This window comes from Tenrec ecaudatus, chromosome 12, assembly GCF_050624435.1.
Source record: "Tenrec ecaudatus isolate mTenEca1 chromosome 12, mTenEca1.hap1, whole genome shotgun sequence".
Taxonomy (NCBI): domain Eukaryota; kingdom Metazoa; phylum Chordata; class Mammalia; order Afrosoricida; family Tenrecidae; genus Tenrec; species Tenrec ecaudatus.
In genome coordinates, this window is record NC_134541.1 from 76,146,061 (window position 1) to 76,170,128 (window position 24,068).

Genomic DNA, 24,068 nt, shown 5'->3' on the forward strand with positions numbered 1-24,068 from the left:
ATTTAGAATTGAGAAGAATCCTAGAGATCAACTCCACTTGTGACTGAAAGTTGATGTTTGCATAGGTCTAATGCCAAGCGTTGTAAGCTTAGGTTTCCTGCTTTTCTGATGTATTTTCTACTGCAGTTGACATTGCTCGGTTGAGTAACAAAGTATTGTATGATTTATAGATGTCATCATCCAGCACCACGGCAGTTCTTCTCAGTGAGTGGCTACTTGGAAGTAAACCTATTGGTGGTCAGCAGGCTCCTTATGTCCCCAGCACCAATCCCCAAGAATGGCTCACCCAAAAGCAGACGTTGGAGAATAGTCAGGTATATATTTCTGCCTTTGTTTTTGAGGTAGCTGTAGTAATAGAAGCAGTTATTACTAATAACTAACGAGATGTCTTTTTTAAGTTTTAGTTATACTCTAGACACACTATTTACTGTAGTAACTACAACTCTTTATAGAAAGTTAAGAAGATAAAGTTCTGTAAAAGACGTACAAAAACAATCATAGCATGCGTGGATAACTACTAATATTTTTGTATATAAATATTTTTATTTGTATTATACTTAAAAAAAAATTTCCAGACATTGCAACATATACTCTTCTGATATAACTTGGTTTTCCAGTAAGATGGTATCAATTTGTTTCTACTAGTAGTGATGGTACTCTAAAAATGGTATCATTGACAGGTTTTTGGTTATCATTTTTTTGTTGTTGAATTTTGATAATATCCTTTATTTAGGTCTTTATTTGTAAAGGCTTATGAGCATATTTTCTATCAAATATGCTGTATTAAAATTTTTATATCATTTTGCTTTACCATGGTTAAAGTTAGAACATTGAATAATAAAGTAAATATGGAAACAAAACATTTTTATATTGAGTCCCCAAAGCAGTCAGAATTATTCTGGTGAACTAATACTGTGTCTCTTGTATAGTCTCCTCCCAGAGCCAACGATCTCTCTAGTAATGTCTGGGGCAACCTAAAGGGCTTGGAAAACTGGCTTCTCAAGAGTCAGCAACAAGAAATTCCTAAAAAACTAAGTCACCAAAAGTTTAGCAACTGCTCCGCCAGTCCTTTCTCCATTGAAGTTGAAAAAAACGAAGATCTGGAGCTTCTTGATCAAGATGAGGTGGACCTTTCGGATTGGCTGCTAACTCCTCAGGAAACACCTACGCTGGAGAAGACTATTAATGGAAGCTGTGAAACCAGTGGGAAGTCTCAGAGCTGGCTCCAGGTTTTTCAGGAGCCCTTTAATGTAAGTGATTGGCTTGTGAAGCCGGATTCCTGTAGCAATTGCCAAGGCAATCAGCCCAAAGCTGTGGAAATTGAAAACCTGGGCAATCTGAAATGCCTGAATGACCACTTGGAGGCTAAGAAACCATCTTCCACTTCCACCATGGATTGGCTTGCCCAGAACCATCAAGAGTCATGTAAAGTGGAGGAGGTGTGCAGAGCCAATGAGCCCTGCACAAGCTTCTCAGAGTGTGTGTGTGATGAAAATTGTGAGAAGGAAGCTTTGTGTACCTGGCTTCTGAAGAAAGAAGGAAAGGATAAAAATGGGATGCCTTTGGCTCCTCAACCTGAGCCGGAGAAATGTAAAGATTCCCTGAATAGGTGGCTTTGTCCTTCCAGAAAAGAGACAACAGAACAAGCTAAGGCACCAAAGGCCATGACTCCCTCTCGAATTGCTGATTCCTTTCAAGTCCTGAGGAACACTCCCTTGTCAGGGTGGCTCTTCAGACCATCAGGCAAAGAAGGAAGCCCCACAAACGTGCCTAGTAATGAGAACAGAGCTGGCAAGCAAAAGCAAGTAAGCCCCGCTGCCGCTTCCTGGGGCTCCTTCAACACCGCCGACTGGGTCTTGCCAGTGAAGAGCACAGGGAACCTAAGCCAGATATCCTGTGGAGAAGACAAGTGGCTACTTAGAAAGAAAGCCCAGGTGAGCAGCACCCATAACACAGATTTATTGGTAGAAACACTTCGTTAGTCTGACCTTTAATTTGGCTTAGATATTTTGGTGATACATTAGGACCTGAATAGAGGGTAGAGTAAGAATCACCAGTGTAATTGAATTATGATTATTCAGATATAAATTTTTGTATATTTTGAGTTCTAGTGGTGCTGTGGGTTTGTGCTTAGCTGATAGCTGCATGGCCGGTGGTGGAAAGCCACCACCGGGCTCTCTGGGAGAAAGATGAAACTGCAGCAGTAAAGGTTTATTCTCAGAAACCCTAAGGAGCAGTTTCTGTGTCACATCAGCGTCAATCAACTTTGAAGGCATTGGTTTTGTTTTGCCACCTCATCCTGGCCAGAAAAAACAAACAAAACACAGCCAATTTTACTTACTATTTAAAAAAAAAAAGATTTGTTGAAGAAATTAACACCTTTGTGTTCATTATTGGACTAGCCAATATTTATTCTTTATAAATCTTTGCAAGATGTTGAACTGGTCTCATGCCTCCCAGTTACCATTAAAGTAATGCTTTTTTTTTTTTTGGTGTACTTAACAGGAAGTATTACTTAACTCACCCCTACAGGAGGAACACAAATTTTCCCCAGACCGTTACGGCCTCCCAGCATTTTGTGATCTTTTTGCCTGTATGCAGCTTAAAGCTGATAAAGAAAAGTGGTTGTATCGAAATCCTTTACAGGTGGGTATGGGCTACAGTGTGACTATTACTGGTGTTAGCAGCTTACAAAGTAAATATTTTTGAGTATGAACTGTATGAGTTCATACTTTGCATGGTGATCCTTACTCCTGTTGAAATTATGTGTGTTAGGCAAGTGAGGTAGAAGAGATGAGTAGAATTTCATTTCAACTTGGAAAAAAGAAAACTAGGATTTTCCAAAAAAAAAAAAAAAAAAGACCTCTTTCAGGATGATCAAGGAAATTTTCAGAGCCTTTGAGAATTCTAGTAGCTTACTGAGAAATGAGTCCAAGCTTCAAGATGAGGAAAATATGCTTTTATATTTTGTGAAGTGACTTTCTCTGTGTGGGCTTCTTTTTACAGATGTGAAGTAATGGAGTGCGAGAGTTGAGCACCTTCTCTGCAAAGTATCACATATCCATGAGCCGAGCAACTGCATCTTGCCAAATCATTGTTTCTGAATCTGACCAGTCCGCCTAGTTCCTTACCTGCCTAGCTTCTTAGTAGTGAAGAGAAAGTGTCACCTAGAAGCTGAAGATGTAAAAGAAAACAGCTGTTAAATTGATCTTGAGGAAATTCAGTTCCTTCTAAATCAAGTATTAATTCACCTTTACATTAGAAACACAGCAGTTTGGTGGATAGGAACATTTCATAAGCTTGTATAGCTCTTCCTATTGAGTTCCTAAAATTACATTAAAGCTCTGTAGTTTCCAAAATGAATTATTTCTGTAATCACAGTGTTGGTGTGTTACACAGGTAGAAACTTTCCTAGACCTGATTGCTCATTAGATGCTTCCCATGCTATGGGTTTCCTTCTATTAGTGATCTGAAATGTACATTTCACAGAAATAATTTACCTTGTCTTTGTTTTTTTCCTTACCAAGTGTCTACTAATCATCTTGGCAACTTCTGACATTACTTATAAAACATATTTAGCTTACATGTTAATAATTTAATATTTCTTTTTATGAAAGAAATTAAACTACTGCCAATTCTTTATTGCTAATGTTATTAAAGTTTCCAGTGAGCTCTTTTAGGTTTCTGTTGTTTCAAGACCACATGCAGTGGGGTCCTAATCTCATTTCCAAGTATTTCGTAGACCTACCTATAGTCGAGCGAGGTCCAAAGCTGAATAACCAAAAGCAAAGAGGTGAAAGCATATTGGAAACACTGTACTTGAACTACTTACTATCACAGTACATCCTGTGTCAATAAATGGAGGTTAGGGTTGACACCTGGTGCTTAAAATCCATGTCTCACTGTAAGCGTGACACACTGACATAAGTGTAATGCAGTGACATTTTAATAAGCAGGCCATTTTGAACACTTGTGCCTTGGCATGAAACAACTACCAATGTTTTAAAAAGTCATGTTTATGATTTTAAAAGTATTTCTATCAGGAAGAAATGGGATTTATAGTCAAAGAATTCTCCAAAATGAACCTGTTTTCCAGAATTTAAACTATTAAGCTACATATTATTAGAAATACTTTTAATGTTTGTGATATCAACTCAGAAATTGTCTAGGGGAACTAACAGACCCAGAGCTTAACGAGAATTCTTTAGACCAAACTGAAGAGCCTCGTGCTCATGCCTGTGTGGCAGCCCCTTCCTGCCCCCGAAGAACTACTTAAGGTGTTTAAAAACTGAGCTTTTCTCACATCTTAGGTTGCAGGAAACTAGACTGTTTTTAAGGTGAGCACAGGTGTGCATTCATAAATTTACATTAATCACCCTACTAACATGTAATACCTCATTAAAACCATTAACAGTCATACTTGTATTTGTAAAAGTACCTTGTCACAAAATGCAGTACCCAAATTTTAAAATGTGTCTTTTTAGTTAAGAGGATAGCTGAGAAATAAGTTGAGTATATAAAAAGTTGTTTCTATTATTTACTAAAATGTCAGTATATTTTATGAATTTTAAATTCAGATACTCATAACCTCATTTTTAATCCCCCCACGACCGCTGCAAACTCATCCCATCCATTATTTTTAACTTTGGATCTTTTGTTGCAGACAGAATATATTCAAAACTATATATTTAGATACAAATACTGTAAATACATATTTTAAAGTAGAGGACTTCAGCTTAGTGCTTTTCTGCTTGCTTCCTGCCTTTCTATTACATCCCAAAGGGGCCCCTGTTCACTTTCCCCGCTAGAAAAGCCACTAGTTTAGTGTTCATTATGTATATGTGCAACATGCAGTGTAGTTCCATCTATTAACTTCATTTTTAGATAAAAAAGCAAACTGGGAAATTAAATAACTCGGCCTTATTTTCCTTAGCGTCCCTCAGGCTGCTTTCAGATCAGAAACCTGGCTCTTAATTGCATCTTTAAGGACCCCCAATTTGGAGAAAGGTTAATATACACAGATTAACCGTGTTTTTTGCACAGATTTTTAGCACAGCAATTGTAGAATGATTAACCTGAAATAACAGGTTTTAGTCAACTCTAGGAGAAAAAGTGTCATTCCTTTTAAGGCCAACAAAAACACGAAGTGTAGCTTTTATTTCATATCCAACTAGATGTCTACAAATAGAAAACACCCTACTATGGTTTTGTTGAGATTATGGCTCTTTATTTAAGCCTTTATGAACACAGGCAGAACATTACAGTTCAGACTTGATTGATACGGCTGACAACAAAGATGACCTGAATTCTGGTACTAAGTGATTTTATTCTTTAAGGGGTAATATGTGCAAAGTCTCCAAAGCAGAACAAAACCATATTACTCTCAGCCTTTAAAGAGTTTGGCTCTGTAGCTAGACGTGCCACTCTTGAACAATCTCCAGGTCCTCCTTTCACAAGCTGGCAAGATCTTCAAAGTGACTGCTGGATTAAAGAGCCTTTCATGTGCTCCCAGTTATTATACAGTGCATAGAGGCTGGTAAACGTTAGTCCTGCTAGACCACCTCGTGCTACCCCTCGAAGACCACCTGGAAGGGGAAGGGCGGGAGAAAAATGAGAGTTTTATATTTCAGAGTATTCTAACAAAAATGGTTAAGAAAAATAATACAAAATTGAGATAACATTTATGCTTACAAACCGTCCACTCCAAACAACATTTAAATGAGTAAGATCTAATAAAAGTCTAGGAGACATATTTTCAACATCACTTGTGTAAAGTAATTTGTTGTTTTTTGCTAAAGCATGCGCCCCACCCAATAAACAATCTAGATTTTTTTTCAATCTAGTTTCTATATGTATAATTCAGTGGACGTACAACCAGTCTCACTTTCCTTGAATTGTTCCTCCTTAATTAAACTTAACTGCCAAATGAGTTGATTCGGTCTCATAGCAACCCTATAGAACGTAGGACTGCCTCTGTGGGTTTCAGAGACTGTAAATCTTTACAAGAGTAGAAAGCCTCATCTTTCTCCTGCAGAGTGGCTGAGAGTTTGAAACTGCTGACCTTGTGGTAGGCAGCAGCCCATTGTGTAACCCAGGGCTCTCTACCTTTGCAGTTTGCTATGGTCAATTTGATCCCACGTAGATCTTAAAGTAATGTCCGATGCAGATATGGTTAGGTGCATCTTGTCAATTCCGACTCACCATGACCGTACAGTAAAGGAGTCAATATCCTAGGCTATAATCTGGACATTTCCACCACGAAGTGACTGCCAACCTCTTTGGGCCATGCTCGTAGAGTAAAAGTGCCCAGTTGCCAACCAAAGGTTTGGTAGTTTGAACTCAACAGCGGCTCCATTCTTCTGGGAAGGTTTATAACCAGAAAAGCCTTGTGAAGCAATTCTACTGTACTACTGGGTTGCGAAGGTTTGGGATCTATTTGATGTCTCGGTAGTGGTGATAGCACTACTGTTAAATGCTCTGCTGCTAAGGAAAGGTAGGCAGCTTGAACCTCCCGAGCAGATCTGAAGGAGAACTGATTTGATCTGTAAAGATTAACAAGCCAAGAAAACCAATTTTACTATTGTGTGGGGTCACTGTAAGTTGAGGTTTAGGGGACTCAACAGTAACATTGTTTGGTTTAATTACAGGTGGGATTATTTTGACAGTAGTTTTGGGATTCACCTAGCCTCAGTGGCTCTAAAGTTGGGATTTCTTAAGAATTTGAAATTTTACTTTGCATTTAACCTCCTTTGATCAGAATTCTTCAGTAATGGCTGAGCAACATCCACTTCTTCGGCAAAAGAGCTGTTTGTTCATGGAGACAATTAGCCATACATTCCATATCTGATTCCTTCCTTTGCACAAACTTGTTTCATCACTCTTAGTTTCAGAAATAAATGTGTCCTTTTGTGTTTAGTGGCTTTTCTCAAATTGACTTGTTCTTTCATTCTTTTTAAGAGTTGCATGAAGTTATGTAATTTAGAACTTCACTGACACTTGGCATTGTGAATGGATGGCTATATTGTAAAGAGGGTGGTATCCTATTACTAAATTGCTAGATGGGCATGTGAAGTAATAATTCTAAAGGCTCAAGAAGCAGTGGTTATATGAAGGCACAATCAGGCTGAGTGAGGTGGTGGAAAAACTCCTCTGCCCTCTCATAGACGTGTCATACAATTTTCAACTAATGAGCTTCTGGCCATAATCTAAGAAGGAGATGTGGGATTACTTTTCTTTAGAAACAAAAGCAATTTTAAAGTGTGAGAAAAAGGCATTTATTTGAAATGAATAAATAAAAGTGTTTCAACTAATTCTTTTGAGATATAGTTAACTCATTTTGATAAAAGGAAGCAGCAAATTTCATAAGATAGAAAATGTCCCCACACTACTTGTGGCTACATAATGTCAGTTTGTAAATTTTATGTGGTGAAGAGGAGTGGTTAATGACCCTCATAGTCACAAAGATATCCCTGGCAGTTAAAAAAACCCCACACAATAAAACCTAATGTTTTTTTTTTACCAGTTCTATAAACAAGTAGGGATCATTAACTCTAGGTGGCCTTCATAGCACACAGGAAGAGTATTCAAAGTCATATGAACAAAGATGGGGTGTCTGTCAATTCTGTGAAATTCAGTGACACTGCTGAGTCAGAATACTTCTGCATTGGAATGTCCCACCAGATGGCTTGTGATGATAGATTACAGAGCCACCCACTCCAGGAATCTTACTAGTCTGAGGACTTCTGATAGCTAACCTATTTCAGTTTTCTAGCTTTTGCTGTGAAGTGTCGTCATTATCTATCAGAAGCAGACCCAGAGAGAAACTGCAGACATCATCTATTAATAACATTCAAACATGTGGTAGGGGGAATCAGAAACATTAAAACAAACTTACTGACTGGAGATAAGGGAGACATCTTTAAATTCATTCCATTCCTATCATCTCGCCACATTTAGTCTAGGTCTGACACTGGCTTAAAAATTACTACTTTCAATCTGCTAATTTAAGGCAGTCTGGATATTAAGAATCAAGTCAATAAAACTCTGGGCTGAGAACAGAAAAGATGGTGTTTTAGTGACACATGAAATCTAGTTCCTCTACAACAAAGACCTGAAAAAGCATCTTAAAACAAACGTAATCATGAAACTAAAACAAAGGATAAAGAATTGTATTAGCCACCAATTGTACAAGGAACAGTGAAAACAGTAATCACAAAAAGTGAGAATGGAAGCCCGACACAGTGCCACCTGAAAACATGATTTAAGAGAAGCCAATGCCACCGAATCCAAAATACTGTATATACTCGAGTATAAGCCGAGTTCTCCAGCACAATTTAAATGCAGGTTTTGTGGAAATATTAAGTGCCTCAACTGATATTTGGGTCAGCTTATGCTGGAGTATATATGGTAAGACAGTGACCCTGGAAAACAAGAAGAGGAACACCAACTAAAGGAAAGTGGGCAGGATCTCTAGCGACACATGCAACATGGAGGGAGATTAAACTACTTCAATATTGGTCTTATGTGGAGGCGAAGACCTGTGAGTTGGTGGCATAAGTAGCCCAACCCCCAACTGAATCAGAGCACAAGCTCTGGGCCCATGTCAGTGAGTCAAGCCAAGGATGTGTACACTCCAGGTCGCCCCCCTCATACCAGCCTGGTCATGAGTGTCATAACCTTGTAAACCCACACTCCCCCGACAAAGCACACACCACATGTTTAGTAGCCAACATAGCCAACAGTGCTTGCTCTTGTGAGCTGTGCACCAGACGCCTGCCATCTCCATGTCTGGGAACACATGTACACACTGAGCCAGGAGGCTGTTCTCTCCCTGCTAAGGAAGTATAGGAGGAGCCTGGTGGTATAGTGGTTATGCTATGGGCTGCATTCTGCATGGTCCACAGGTGTCACTGAGCCCATGGCAGTGAGTGAGGAGATGTGGACATGACGGAGGGTGCCAGATGGCTCCTCCATTCATAATAGGCATGTGCATCCACCTCTGTGGTCACTACCAACATGGCTTACTGGTCCTTTGGTGACTGGGGGGTATGTGCCAACTGACTCAGAGGTGTGTGCAACCACTGCTGCACCACTGTATCCCCACAGCTTCCTTTTTATTGATTTACGTTATGCTTTTCTCCTCATCCTTGACTTTTTACTCATCTTTATTTTTCCTCATCCAATATTTTTTTACTCTGTCCTGTGTGAGGTGAACATTTTTTCCTCCACTGGTAAGCCATACTGACCATATCCTGTCCCACCCTACAAGTATGTGCCTACTCCTAAACCACAGATGGTTTACAACACCTGCTCATCTACTTATCGATGTTCTACCTGAGACCCATGCCCCCACACTCCCCAGCTACGTGGAAACAAATGAGCAGTGGCTTGGTGCTGCTAAATTAGCCCAACAAAAGTAGTACATCCATCTGCTAGGATATATTAAGGGAAAAAAATCTAAGTGAAACCAGTTATAACAATTTTAACAACACTACAAGTTCTTGGAAACAATTACAACACTATAAGTTCTTGGAAACAACAAAACTCACTGCCAAGGAGTCAGTTCTGACTCATAATGATGTTTGTAGATTAGAGTTGAACTGCCCCAATGGGTTTCTGAGGCTGTACATTTTTACAGTAGCAGAAAGCTTCGCCTTTCTATCAGGGAGCAGCTGATGTTTTTGAGCTGTTGACTTTGTGGTTAACAGTTCAACTTGTAACCTAAATTCAAGTGTCAAGTAAGTGATCAAACCAGAAAACTTTCCAGAGGAAAAAATGTTAATGAAATTTAAAAAACTTATATGAAACAGACACCCCTCTACCCCGGGCCTAGGAAGTGTGTGCTATAGAGGACTGGGGAGAGGGCTGGCCTGCCAAGCCCACACAGAAGGGAAGAGCATGGGACTAGATCCCAAACTGGCACAGCAAGTCCTGAGGATGACTTCCCTGCACAGAGCTGCTAAGGCACAGAAGAATGCAGGGCCTAAACAACAGCTTGAGACATGATGTCCCCTCACTGGAGCATACTGCAATAGAGCATAATACTGGGGACACATAGTGGGGAGTTAAGTCCAGTCTGACCACCTCCATAGTGGGGTGAACCAAGAAGGGAACATAACAGATCAGCAACAGAAGCAAAGCCACAAGACCTCCAAAGAACCCACAAATTAGACTTCAGGCTCAGAGTCAGTTCCCAGAACCCCCCCAGGATCGGTGAGAAATAGTCATAAAGGTCAGAGGACAGGCCTGGAATTATGTATGTTTTTTTTTCCCCCACCTTCTTTCACTAGTTTTTTGGTCAATCTTTTAAAAAAATTCAATCTTTTGTTTGGTCTGTTACTGTTATTTTGCCTACCTATATAAGATAGGCATAGAAAGCAAGCTGGACCCCAGTTCTGGAGGGACTTGGGGTGAGGAGGTGGACAGGGAAAAGGAGCAGTGAGCAAACAACACCGTAGACGGGAACCATAACTAGGGAATTAAAATCAATGAGGAGGATTTAGAGATCCTGGAGGTGTTGGAGCAACAACAATCTGAGAGGAACTAAGAGGCAGAAGAAGGGCGAGTTTGATGGTGGTGGTGCAGGAGGAAGGTCAAAGGAAACAGAAAAGATCTAGGAAGCAAAGCTATGGATAGAGGTATAAACATAGGTGTGCACTTACGTAAATATATTAATTCATAAAAACAGAGGTATTGGCCTATGTACATATGCTTATATGACAATACATCGAGGAAGTTGATAAACTTTGGGCCTCCACTCAAGCCCTCCCTCAATGCAAGAACACTTCGTTCTAACAACCTGGCATTATGTGATCTAACCCTCCCAACACTATTGCTGAAGACAAAATGGGTATATAATCCAATGTGGTGAAGAAAGCAGATTGTGGCCAGCTATAAAAAGAGATACCATCCTTCAGACCCGTTGGACTATATTTAAAAAACCAAACGGGCCGGACAAATGTCCTCAGCGGACCACAAGTGGCCAGCGGGCCGTAGTTTGAGGACACCTGATCTTAATGGTTACAAAGTTAAACAAGCAGCCATCCAGCAGAGAAGCAACAAGCCCACATAAAAGAAGCATAACAGCCTGTCTGATCATGAGATGTCGATGGAATCAGGTAACAAGCATCAGAAGATCCAAACCAACCAAACAAAAAACATTGTTGAGAACAATGGGGGTGAGAGCAGAAACCCAAAACCCATCTCTAAGGCCATCTCCTCACATAAGGGTTACAGGGAAGGGACGAGGCAACCAGGGCGCAGTATAGCACCGATGAAACACACAACATTCCTCTGGTTCCTTGAGACTTCCTCACTCCCAACTGTCATGGCCCCCATACCATGGGGGAAGGGAGACAGAGTTCAATATATAATAAGAAAATAATAATTATTTAGAATGTATCAAGGGGTCATGAAGGGCGTGAAAAAGGAGAAGCTAATACCAAGGGCTCAAATAGAAAAGTAAATGTTTAGAAAATAATGATGGCAAGTATAATGTACAGATATGTTTGATACAATTGATACATGGAAAGTTGTAAGAGCTGTAAGAGTCCCCAATAAAATTATTTTTAAGAAACAAAAAAATCATATTGAGGGGGTTTCAAAAAATTTGTGGAAAAATGAAAAAATTTTAATGCCTCCTATACAGAGTCCTCTAACCCAGCAAAGTAACTACACACAATATCAAGGAATTCATTGCCAATACCCTAAATGTATTCAGAAAACAAAACAGAAGCTACATGATAAAATAAGCAACTAGAAACCTTACATAAACTATTAGAAATCTGGAATATTAAAATTTTAGAATATATTGAAAGGACAAAGGAGAGCTAGCTGAATCCACAAAAATCATACCAACAAATTAAGAGCGCAAATTCTTTGACACCAGTTTCTATCAAGATAAAATGTGAGAAAATGCATGAAAGATAATGAAGACTATAAGGAACAACCGACAGAATATTTCCCGTTATTGCAATTTTAGCACAGGAGATGGCAAAAATAAGCCCCTCTCCCACAAAGATAAGTGCAATCATGGAAGATGTCAATTTATCCACCTGAGAACCTCAATGAGTCCTATGCAGAAATGCTCAGAAGAATTCACAAATGCATATAATAAAAATTCCCAAAACTAGTAAATAAATCCTGAGGGGAAAATGAAATGTTACTTAGAATGAGGATTAAGTAAAACTAAACTTTTACTTCTCAGCAAAAACCAAGCAGGCAAGAAGGAAGTGGCAAGCCTTGAGAAGGTGGTAGGGACACAGGGAGGGGCAAAACTAACAAACAAAAAGCCAAGGCCAAACCTTAAAGTAAATAATTTTAAAGGAAGACCTGCAGAAAAAATTTCTTCAGTGTCACAAAACAGCCTGACATTAAGACATATGGCAATATCACCCAGTATTTCAAAATAAAGACTGAAAATGAAATATGATCGATGTCAATCTATAAATCGATAAACAACTACAAAATAAAGAGAATAAAATTCTTGGGAATGACATATCTAAAAAGGCACCACATCTAAAACTTAGAAAAAACAATTCAAGAAGAAAAGCAGAAAAGATACAGTTAATTAAACTGTTTACCATTTACCTCCTATCATTTATGTTGTCTTTTCTCCATTTAATGAGACATGTCTGTATCCGAATTCCTTTTAAGCCTTCTAATCTTTTAATTCTTGGTGGTATACCTTTCTCTATGGATATGCCTCCATTTGATGTAAACAGAAACTGAGTATTAATCTCAGGCAATCTGTTTCATTAATGAAAGCATTACTTAAGTTTTGCAGTTGCGTCTGACGGGATGCACTCACTCACAAAGATCAACAAATAGACCTTAACTATTTACAGGCTTTTCTTTTTTTGTCGTTGGTTTTTGTTTCTTTTTAAGATCATTTTTTGGGGGATTCTGGTTACGATCCATACATGAATTGTACCAGACAGATTAGTACATATATTGCCATTGTTCTTTCCTAGACATTTCTTTTTTTAAAAAACATTTTATTAGCGGCTCATACAACTCTTATCACAATCCATACATATACATACATCAGTTGTATAAAGCACATCAGTACATTCTTTGCCCTAATCATTTTCAAAGCATTTGCTCTCCACTTCAGCCCTTTGCATCAGGTCCACTTTTTTTTAGCCCTCCCTCTCCGCTCCCCCCTCCCTCGGATTTTTTTGTTGTTGCTTTGTTTTGCTATTTTTTGTGCGCTTATTATTATCTCTGCATGTCTATCTAGAAAAGATAGGTGGGATAAACAATCTGGATGAGAAAACAACCCCCTGGACTGACAGTTCCAGAGGGGAACATGGGAGAGGGGGAGGGGGGAAGGAAGTGGGTGTTAACAAAGCCAGGGAAGAGGGAACAACAAGTGAGCTAAAATCAATGGTCAGGAGGTTATAGAAGCCTGACAGGGCTTGATCAAGGGCAATGTAACTGAGAGGAATTACTGAAACCCAAATGACAGCTGGACATGATAGTGGGACAAGAGGAAAGTAAAAGGAAATAGAGTTAAGAACTAGGAGGCAAAGGGCATTTATAGAGGTCTAAATACAGGCATGTACATATGTACATACATTTATATATGATGGGGAATTATATCTATGTGCATAAACTTACAGGTTTAGAATTAAGGTAACACATGGACATTGGGCCTCTACTCAAGTACTCCCTCAATGCAAGAACACTTTGTTCTATTAACCTGGCATTCCATACACAATCACCAGACAAAGCGGGTACATAAGCAAATGTGTTGAAGAAAGCTGATGGTTCCCAGCTATCAAAATATAAAGCAGAGGTGTCAAAAGGATCAGGCATCAAAGACCCAGAAAAAAAAATCATATCACTATGAAAGAGGGGGAGAGCAGAGTGGTGACCCAAAGCCCATCTGTAGGAAATTGAACATCCCTTACAGAAGAGTCTCAGGGAGAAGACAAGCCAGTCAGCATGCAGTATAGCATCCAAGAAACATACAACTTTCCTCTAGTTCTTTAATGTTTCCTGCCTCCCCCACTATCATGACCCCAATTCTACCTTACATATCTGGCTAGACCAGAGCATGTACACGGGTACAGATAAGAAATGGAAACAAAGGAAATCCAGGGCAGATAAACCCTTCAGGGTCAATATTGAGAGTAGTCAAAACCAGAGGGGAAGAGGAAAATAGAGGGAGAAAGGGGGAGCCGATCAATCACAACGATCTACATGTAACTCCCTCCTTCCCATGGGGATGGACAATAGAAAAGTGGGTAAAGGCAGACATTGGTCAGTGCAAGACATGAAAAAAAATAGTAAATTATCAAGGGTTCATGAGGAAGGGGGGAGGGGAAAAGGGGGATGGGAAAATGAGCTGATGCCAAGGGCAACGAGTGTACAAATGTGCTTTACACAATTGATATATGTATGGATTGTGATAAAAGCTGTATGAGCCCCTAATAAAATGATTTAAAAAAGCATTAATTAATAAAAACATAATAAAATTCTTAAAGTAAAACATCAAAAGTTAAGACACATAATGCTGCATAGATTGCAAACTGAAGGTTCCAAGAGACACTTATGATACATTGAACCTAGTATCTCAATATTAAAATTTTTATGTATTTAGCATTGCAGTTTCATTTATAAGTTAAGAGCGAATATTTATGTTGTTTTTAAATAAGTTTTTTAAAAAGAAAATGTGGTTTTGTTAACATGTCAATTTTAAGTAGGTCTGTCGAGATGGGTATATAAGAAACATCAGTAAATCTAGGGTTAATGGCAAAGTTCTTTAAGAAAGAAATACTGGTGAGAGTGTAGAGATATTGGAAAGCTGAGACAACGCTGGTGATCCTGTAAAATTGTGCAATCACTAAGGAAAATGGTGTGACACCTCCTCATACAGTTGGAAATAGAAACACCATGTCACCTAGCTCTACCACTACACACACACACACACACACACACACACACACACACACACACACACACGAAATAAGAGGTAGGCTATAAATAGATATATGTACACCCAATGTTCACTGCAGCATTATTTACAATAATCATGAGATGAAGATAATGTTTCTAATGACTGAATGGATACACACGCTATAGTTCAACATTGAAGAATGAAGAATCTATGAAGCATACCATAACATATATGAACCTGTAGAGCATCATCGTAAGCAAAATAACTCAATCGTAAGAGTTTGAATATTAAGTCCACTAATATAAAAAGTCAAAGATTGACAAAGGAAGAAGCAATCTCCAATGGTTACTGGGTGCGGTGTGGGGTGGGTGTGGGGAGGTAAGACAAAATGAGAACTAGACACAGGCATATATATACAATCCTGCTATATCAGAAATTGTATACAATAATGTATAGGTGGACACACACACCACAACAGGTAGGGGATGGGACTACACCGAAATCCATATATAGGCTTAGCAGAAGATATTTCTAGAAACATATTTGTAAGTGCTGTGAAGCATATAAAAATGTACATAGGAAAGGAAATGGGGAAAGTTAAGAAACTTTTGATTAACACACCGACACAGTGAGCTATTACTGGGCTTAGCACCAGCCTCATGAGCTAGCGAAGCAAATTGGCTTAACAAAGTTTACAAAGAGAATGTTCTACAATCTACTGCGTTGGGCCTTAAACATTAGAGGGTTCAAATAAGGTCCAACAATTGGTTTCTCCCTGTCCAAAATGAAGAAGACTGAAGGAAATCAGACACCTGGAAACAAAGAAACAAAAAACCCTATGGCCATGTGAACCCCAGCCTCCACAAGATTAGAACTAGATGGTGCTCTTCTCTGACAACGACTTTAAAAAGATGCTAGTACGAAGTTCTGATCGGAATGGGAACAAAATTCAAATGTGGAAGAAAACTCAAAATCATAAAAACAGGCTTACTGTTCTGACAGAGACTGGTACAACCACTGAGACAGTAGTCCTTAGCTGCTCTTCAAGCCTAGAGCTGAACTCATCCAGGTGGCTCTATTTTCAGCCAACAAATCGTGACAATAACAACAGATGAACAGCAATTCTTTCCTACAGGATTGCTAAGTATCAGAACTGACTCAATGGTTGTCAGTTTGCTTTTTAAAAAATTTCCTGGGTCTGAATTGTCAATCTCAAATTGTCACCCCTGTGCCTCGCCTCTTGTCCACTATAGATCTATAGGACTTTGAATCCAGCCATTAGTGTGGAAAGAGCGTAAAAGCTTTCCTTCCAATCGGAAGGAATTTCTCATTAGTTTTAACTGTCAAATCATGATCCTCCCTGGACTAGTCACTCAACTGAAAACTAAAGGAAATTCACTGCCATCCAAAAGATTCCGCCTCACAGTGACGCTATAGGGCCAAGGGTTTCCCCGTGGGTTTCCAAGACGTAGTTCAATATGGAGTAGAGGGGGAATGGAATTAAGATGGAAAGAGTAAGGCAGTAAAATCGTTGGGACACCGGTAGCACACTAGGTATCCTTTAAAAACAAGTTATTACCCCACAAAACTGTCTACTTTCTGATCAAAATGAACATGCTAAGCTCTGACCACCGAGACTGTTCTTTTAAAGGCTGAAAGAAGGTAGTTACCACAGGTAAGAAATGTACACTTTGTCACAAAGCTAATTCCAATTCAAAGGTAGGCTTTTATCACATTTCAGCTATTATTCTAATTCTGTCTCTTTCCACTAATTTCAGGGTTTCCCAACTAACTGATTTACGAAAAGTTTAAGAGTCTGCCTTAGGCATACTGTAACCCAACAATTTCTGTCCAAATAAGCGTGCAATGGAGATCAGCTGATACACTTGCTCTGTACACAGTGTCCCAATAAGGCCAAAGGTCAGTCTCCATAAAGCAGAAAAACACGAGGCCTGCACTTCAGTTTACCATGTATCTTTGGTGTCCTTATGTAACGTTTCTATAGAAAAAGTGAGTGTTATCTCTTCTAAAGATGAATAAGGTCTAAAATACATAATTGTATATTTTGTGGGTTACAGAGTGCAACAGAAAATTAGGAAAGTTGGAAGGTAGGCTGGAAAGGGGGAACCTATTACAAAGATCTACACATAACCTCCTCCCTGGGGAATGGACAACAGAAAAGTGTGTGAAGGGAGACGTCGGACAGTGTAAGATATGACAAAATAATAATTTATAAATGATCAAGGGTTCATGAGGGAGGGGGTGAGCGGGGAGGGAGGGGAAAAATACAAATGTACTTGACACAATGGATGTATGTATGGATTGTGATAAGAGTTGCATGAGCCCCGAGTAAGATGATTAAATAAAAACAAAGAAAATTAGGAATGTTAAGGGGGAAGGAATATAGAGATAACTTTAAATTTGATTCGATGATCTGAAAAAAACCCCTAAGACAACTGAGTAAAGCCAATGTCAACGAAACCTTGGTGGCACAATGGTTAGGCCCTCAGCCCTAACAATCGCTCTACGGGAGAAAGATCAGGGAAAAGGAGTACAAGCCACAATGCTTTCCACAAAGTGGTTTAATAACAGCTAATGGCAGACAGCACTAACCATACTTTGTACAAATAATGTGCACCTTGCATAGTTATTGCAAACTGGATAACCCAGGCACGTTGGTTTTGTCTATGCATGTTATTTTCTTTATATGGGCATATTATATGCAGAGAAAAAAAATACAGTAGTTCTGACAAAGATAGGCAAAAACTTGTAAAGTATTTTGGCATTCATTTGCATTTTAAATCAGTAGACCCTTTAAGTAGTTAAGACTTCTAGCAACTTATCCTACAGTAAAATAGAAAATATGTACAAACCTGTATGTATGTATTTGAGAAGTGCCTCAAGCAAAAGGTGTTATATGAACAGAGATTACGGAACCAAGACAGATAAAAGAGAAACATGCGTACTCAATGTCTGGGAGGGCTAGTCTAGGAAATGGTTACAGCAGGAACAAAGATAGCCAATGCTTGTTAAAAGGAAGTGGGAAGCTTAGAAAATGAAGTCATAAAAGTGGCAAGGACAGAAGGATATAGAATATAGAGGTTTACAAGCTATAGTAAAGAATCTGGACCTTGTTTAATTTTTATCTTCTAAATACCAGCATTTCATTTACACAAAAGCTTTACATAAAGTATTTAACTTCCAGAGAGTTAAATTTTCATCCTTTTGATAAACGTAGGTAGAATCCAGGAGATATTAACTCAGAATTTACAAACCTTTTAAAATCCCTAAAAAAATTTTAAGTTCTGTAAGAATGGCTAAGGGATCTGAGACACATTCCTCATTATCCTCGAAAAGTCTAAGAATCCCTGACTAAAAACTAGGATCTACGCAGTAAAAACGGAAAGATTCTAGTGACTTTAGTGTTTACTGGGAGAAGTAAAGTGCAAGTAGATGTTTACTGCAAATCAGGGCAGTGATGAGGGACGCACTGGACACGGAGTTGCAACACTTGTCAAAGTCCTCTTTTACTTTCACAATATAACACAACAAAAACAACGAATTCACTCTTTTCTTCTGCAAGACAGAGGTCCGTGACCTCTGTCTCTCTCAGGCCACTACCTGGAGACCACTCACATGAAACAAGGGACCGTGCTCCTCTCCCTGCACAGTGCAGTTTGTGCACTTAGTACAGTTTCCCAGGTAGCAGGAAGTCAGTAAACATTACTTAAAATTTAGAAATCAAGAAAGAGCAAGCTAATATGCCACTCAGAAACATGAAGATAAATAGCAAAGAGCTAAAGTTAATTTTGGGACACAAATACTATTTCCCTTCCAAATTAGTACACACACATAAACCTACCAAACCTTTGAGGGGAAAAAATGAGGAGCTGATACCACGGGCTCAAGTAGAAAGCACATTTTGAGAATGATAATGGCAACAAATGTACAAATGTGCTTGACACAATGGATGGATGTATGGATTGTGATAAGAACTGTATGAGCCCCCAATAAAATGATTTCAAAACAAACAAACAAACAAACAAGCAAACTATCAAACCCTTGTACCAGCTGCATTCATGACAGCATTATAGTGATTTTCCAGTGGAATAACATTCTCACTGGAACAAGCTCCAACAAATGATCTAAGAGAAAGCCAATCTTGGTCTTTACCCTTGTCTATGTCTTATACCTAAAAAGATACCTCCCAGTTTCAGAGAACACTAGATTATACTGTACTTATTGTTGCCTCTTTAACACTATAGCTAAAAATATACTCCAAATGTATTTAACATTGAACAGTACCTACCTGTACATTTATATAACATTCCTGTCATGGTTCCAGCTGCTACTGTGTTGAGGTCATCTTCCGCACCTCGTGTTTTTTCAATGATAACACCAAATGCGCTATAGAGCAAAGCTATTAGAAAAATGGAATTGATCATTAATGAACACACCGATTAGCAGTCAGTATGGCAATTATTTAGAAGTTTATTTTACAAACATTAACTTACAACTATTCGAAGATATATAAGGAATGATCACAAACTATATAATAAAAATATCTGGCAGTACATCAAGTATTCAATAAAGGACTACTTTATAAATGCTCACCCAACTCACACTACAAAGTTCTCTAAACCAAACCCACTGCCACTGAATTGACACTGACTCATAAAGAGCTCTCTCTAGGTTGTTGACACTGGATGTAATTAAGGGAATAGAAAGTCCAATCTTGTTCCTGAAGAGCGGCTGCTGGTTTTGAACTGCCAATCTTTTGGATTGCAGCCTAACTTGTAACCAGGGAGCCTCAATAAAAGTTGAGGATAAAAAAAAGAATGATTCAGAAAGGACTTTCTATGTAATAGAAAATTATATATACTAATTTAAAAATAAAACAAGAAGAAGAACTACATTCACTAACATAGAAAGTACTTGTTCTTGTGTACATGATTGGTCCTGCTAAAAAAAAGTCTACAATGATTCAGAAGAACATTAATAGCTGTTATTTCTGGAAAGGAACACTGGGGTGTTCCAGGAAGAATATTTTAATTTTCAGTTATATTTTACCCATTATGGCTGTATTTCAAATGAAAAAAATTGGAATTTGCCAATCATAAGTTATTTTTCATTTTTGTTCTTTAGTTCTCGTATATTTAAAAAATAGAAAACTAGCATTATTTAGTTTAACGAGCTCATCCCCCAAACAACCCTTCTCTTACATCTCTACAGAATCTTATCATCAATTAATGCACCAAACCTTTTCCTCAAAATGATGGCTACGTTTGACTCCTTAACAAATGATAGCAAGTTCAGTTGTGACCTCTGTTGTGACTTTTTTGTACTCGTAAAAATCCACCTTGCTGTTTCAACTTAATTATTAAGTATAAAGAGAACACTGTGACTAATTTATTACTAGGGAAACACCAAGGACAACCAGCTGTACTGATTTTGTCAGTGTTAAGGGTTTCACAACTGGATCAGTAAGTAGCATCATGATAAACTGGGAAAAGACTGAAGTTTTCAAGAGTTTCTTCTGGCTTGAATCCATAATCAATGCTCATGAAGGCAGTAGTCAAGAGCTCAAGCAGCATCCTGAATTGGGTAAATCTGCTGCACAAGACCTCTCGTTGAAAAGCAAAGGTGTTACCTTTGTGGAATAAGGTAAGTGTGACACGAGACATGGTATTTCCAATTGATTTATAAACATATGAAAGTTAGCCACTGAATAAGGAAGAAGTATGAAGAACTAATGCATTTGAATTATGGTGCTGGCAAAGCATATTCAATGTACCATGGACTAAAAAAAGGACAAACATCTGTCTAGAGAGAAGTACAAGCCGAAGGCCTGGGCTCATATACTTGCAATATATTCAGGAGAAACCAGTCCCTAGAGAAGGACATCATGCTTAGTAAAGTATTGGGGCAGTAAAAAGAGGAAGCTCTTCAACAAGATGAATTGACACAGTGGTCCCCCCAATGGGCTCACACATAAGAACCATCGTGATGATGGCACAGGACCAGGCAGTGTTTTGTGCTGATGTACATAAGGTCACTATGCGTTGGAACTAACTCAACAACTAACAACAACTGAGTATCCTGGGATGTTGATTCCTAGGCTCGCCAAGGTGTGCAGGCATAGAGATGATGAAAAGGAACAAGGGAGGGTGACTACGTACGGGGGCGAGGAGAATGCAGCTGTGAGTAGCACATGGAAGTAGCTTGGGACTCAAAATGCAAGTTTGGCTTTATAGTATAATACTTCTAAATTCTGCGACAAGGTCAGGATCTTTAGTTCCGTCTTCAAGACTTAGATCTTAGAGTCACTACATATATTAACTATCTTTCTGAGGAAATGTCCTTTCCTCTCTTAATATGCCCCAATTAAAAGATGTATTTTGGATTTTCAATAAGTTCATAAAGAACACTTTCATAGCATATTAGGCCTAAGCACCACAAGTTGGTTTATTATTTAATCAAAATTGTCAATCATTCATAAGAGACAATGTGATATGAAAGCATTAGGTTCTGACTTATGCACTAATTACTACTAAATTATTCTTTGCCTAGAACTGCAAAATGGTTTTATTATCTATAAAAGACCTATCTCAAAAATACTCAGCAATAAAATCTGGAAAATCTCTTCTGGTAAATAAATTAACCAACATGTAACACAGTAAGAGGGACAGATTAATCAGTCATGTTTCATTATAGGACCTTGAACCTTTCTTAGTATACAGAGCCCTTTGCCTGGGCCTAAGTTATCTGGGTTTCATTGAGTGAAATCATGATTTATTTAGTGTTGGGCAGAATAGTACACAGCACTTAAAATAACTATGAACATTAAAAAATTGCATCCAGAACCACATCAGCAAAACCCTACATTGTCGTTATAAGCCTTAATTAACTTAAGGGCAACAGATTTAGGTTATGGCATCACAATAAAAGCCCAAGTAATGCACTCAGCAGTTAACAAAAGGTTGGTGGGTTAAGTCTACCAGTCATTTCATGGGAGAAAGATGTGGCAATCTGCCTTCTATGTAGATTTGAAGCCCTGAAAACTATAGAGATGTTCTATTTTGTCAATGAGGCCTGCTGGCATTACAGTTAAGGGCTCTACTGCTAATTCAAAGGTCTTTGGTTTGAAGCCACTAAGCAGCTCAATGGCAGTCTACTTCTATAGTGATTTACAGCCTTCGAAACTCGAAGGATCAGTTCTATTGTCCTATATGGTTAGTAAGAGGTGGAATCAACTACTTTGCAATGGGTTTGATTTTGGTTTGGGGTACCTGAAATTATTTGATAAGGTATTTCCTTGTCTTTTCTTAACTAAGGAGTATCTACACTAGTCACCAGAGTGGACGGAAAGCTCCTTTTTCATAGACCGGAACCAATTCTTGATTGTTTACAATGTTCATAATACTGGGATATTATTTTTCCTTGCACCCATAATTTATTATCAAGTGGTATTTCTACTTACCTAGAGAACCTAGAGTATTAGCCCATAGTGCCCCTTGCCTGGTCACCATATTCAAAATCCTACAGAGTGAAAAAGAGGGAAGAACCTATCAGAATATTTTCCTATAGAATTTTACAAACCACAACAGTATCTACTTAAGTACACAAGTCTATACCCCAAAGTCTCCTTTATGTCTTCACTATCTTAATATTTCCTCAGAATTGTAAAAAGATGTCTTTTACATTCTATGGTATATGAATTATTTTCATAAGGAAGGAACTTGCCAGAAAATGAAAATGTAAACATTTTGACTAAAATGAGTGACACAAAAGCAATAAACTATACCCTATCAAAGATAGAAAACGTGTAACCCAGAAAAGCAAGACAGACCTAAGGAGTTCTGGTTTTCACAGGTTGCAATGTACATGAATATTCTAAAGCCTCAACTAAAATGTTTGTGAATAACAGGCTGGAAGGTATTTATAAACAAGTTTACAGAAATTAGTCTGTGTAAACAGTGTCATTTTTTAAACTGTCATTATTACGATGACAAACCAGCTTGGTTTTCTTTTAGGACGGGAGTATAAAGTATATATTAGAATATTAAGCATAATCAAAGTTTAGAGAATGAAAATATACTATAAGAGACTCAGTGATAAGTAATCATAGAGAAGGTAATAGTTTCAAATTAACATGGAACAAAAGTAGTCTGTGGGGCACAACTGAGCAAGAGCTGATAATTGTGAAGGACAGGTTATAATTCTTAGGGGTTCACACACTATTCTTTCTAGTCAAGATTCTCTATAGTACAGTACAAAAAATTACATGGAGTAAAAAACAAGAAATATTAAGAATATAATTTTATCAAAGGATCTAGGCTAGTCATGCAAGGATAACAACTACAAAAAACCGGGCTGGCCAGTGCCGCAAGGTGTGAATGCAATATCCCGGCGTGGAGTAGGGCCCAGCACCAAAAATTAAGTGGATTCCTGCCCCTCCCCCGAAAAGAATTTGTTTCAAAGGATGACATTGATTCTGCAGCTCTGGGAGATGGACATATCTGATCAGAGCACACGGGAGCAGATGAAGGGGCAGGAGGAGACAGTGGAACACAGCCTGGCCCATGAGGCCGTGAGGATGATGTTCCTGAGTAGAGCAGCCAGTCCACAGAGAGAACAACATGGCTGGCCCTACTATGAGACATGGTGCCCCTCAGTGACTAAGGGCGATACAGGGGACAGCACCGGAGACACAGTGTGGGAATTGCACCTGCCTGATCCCACCACACCGAGGCAAAGCACTGGGGGAGTGCAGTGGAACAGCAAGGGAATGGAGTGGCAAGGTCCCCAGGGAATGCTGAAAGTGGACTTTGGGGCCAGGGCGTGGTGCCCCAACAGACTGGACTGGAAAACGCTCCTAAGGGCCAGCAAACGATCCTTGAACGAATTACAAGCCTTTCTTTTGTGAAGTGTTTTGTTTTGTTCTTTGTCAGTGGTTTGTTTTTGTTGTTTTATTGTCTGGTTGTATACTGTTGCTTTGTTTTCCTCTGTCTTGTTTTCGTGAATGTTAGTGTCTCCACAGGTCTGTCTGAATAGGACAGGCTGGATGAACTATCTGGAGGAAAAACAATAAGACAGACAGTTCCGGGGGGACAGACAGATCCGGGTGGGGGAGGGGGAGGAGGGTAAGGAAGTAGTGTTAATAAAC

At 38.8% G+C, this 24,068-nt stretch overlaps 2 protein-coding genes across 3 annotated transcripts in view; one reads left to right on the top strand and one right to left on the bottom strand.

Moving 5' to 3' along the window:
* The window catches only part of NCOA4 (nuclear receptor coactivator 4), a 36,107-nt gene extending 28,797 nt beyond the window's left edge, over positions 1 to 7,310 (top strand). The window contains exons 7-10 of one of the 2 annotated variants that reach the window (XM_075564165.1): positions 171 to 314; positions 930 to 1,934; positions 2,506 to 2,646; positions 3,007 to 7,310. In XM_075564165.1, coding sequence (XP_075420280.1) covers positions 171 to 314; positions 930 to 1,934; positions 2,506 to 2,646; positions 3,007 to 3,012 — 1,296 coding nt within the window. In that variant the 3' untranslated portion in view covers positions 3,013 to 7,310. The remainder of the gene's footprint in view (positions 1 to 170; positions 315 to 929; positions 1,935 to 2,505; positions 2,647 to 3,006) is intronic. The other variant, XM_075564166.1, reaches the window with a different exon arrangement.
* LOC142462370 (mitochondrial import inner membrane translocase subunit Tim23) overlaps positions 5,206 to 24,068 on the bottom strand; it is a 32,021-nt gene continuing 13,158 nt past the window's right edge. The window contains exons 5-7 of the mRNA XM_075564167.1: positions 22,383 to 22,441; positions 19,212 to 19,322; positions 5,206 to 5,585 (exon numbers count right to left, since the gene is read on the bottom strand). Coding sequence (XP_075420282.1) covers positions 5,470 to 5,585; positions 19,212 to 19,322; positions 22,383 to 22,441 — 286 coding nt within the window. The 3' untranslated portion in view covers positions 5,206 to 5,469. The remainder of the gene's footprint in view (positions 5,586 to 19,211; positions 19,323 to 22,382; positions 22,442 to 24,068) is intronic.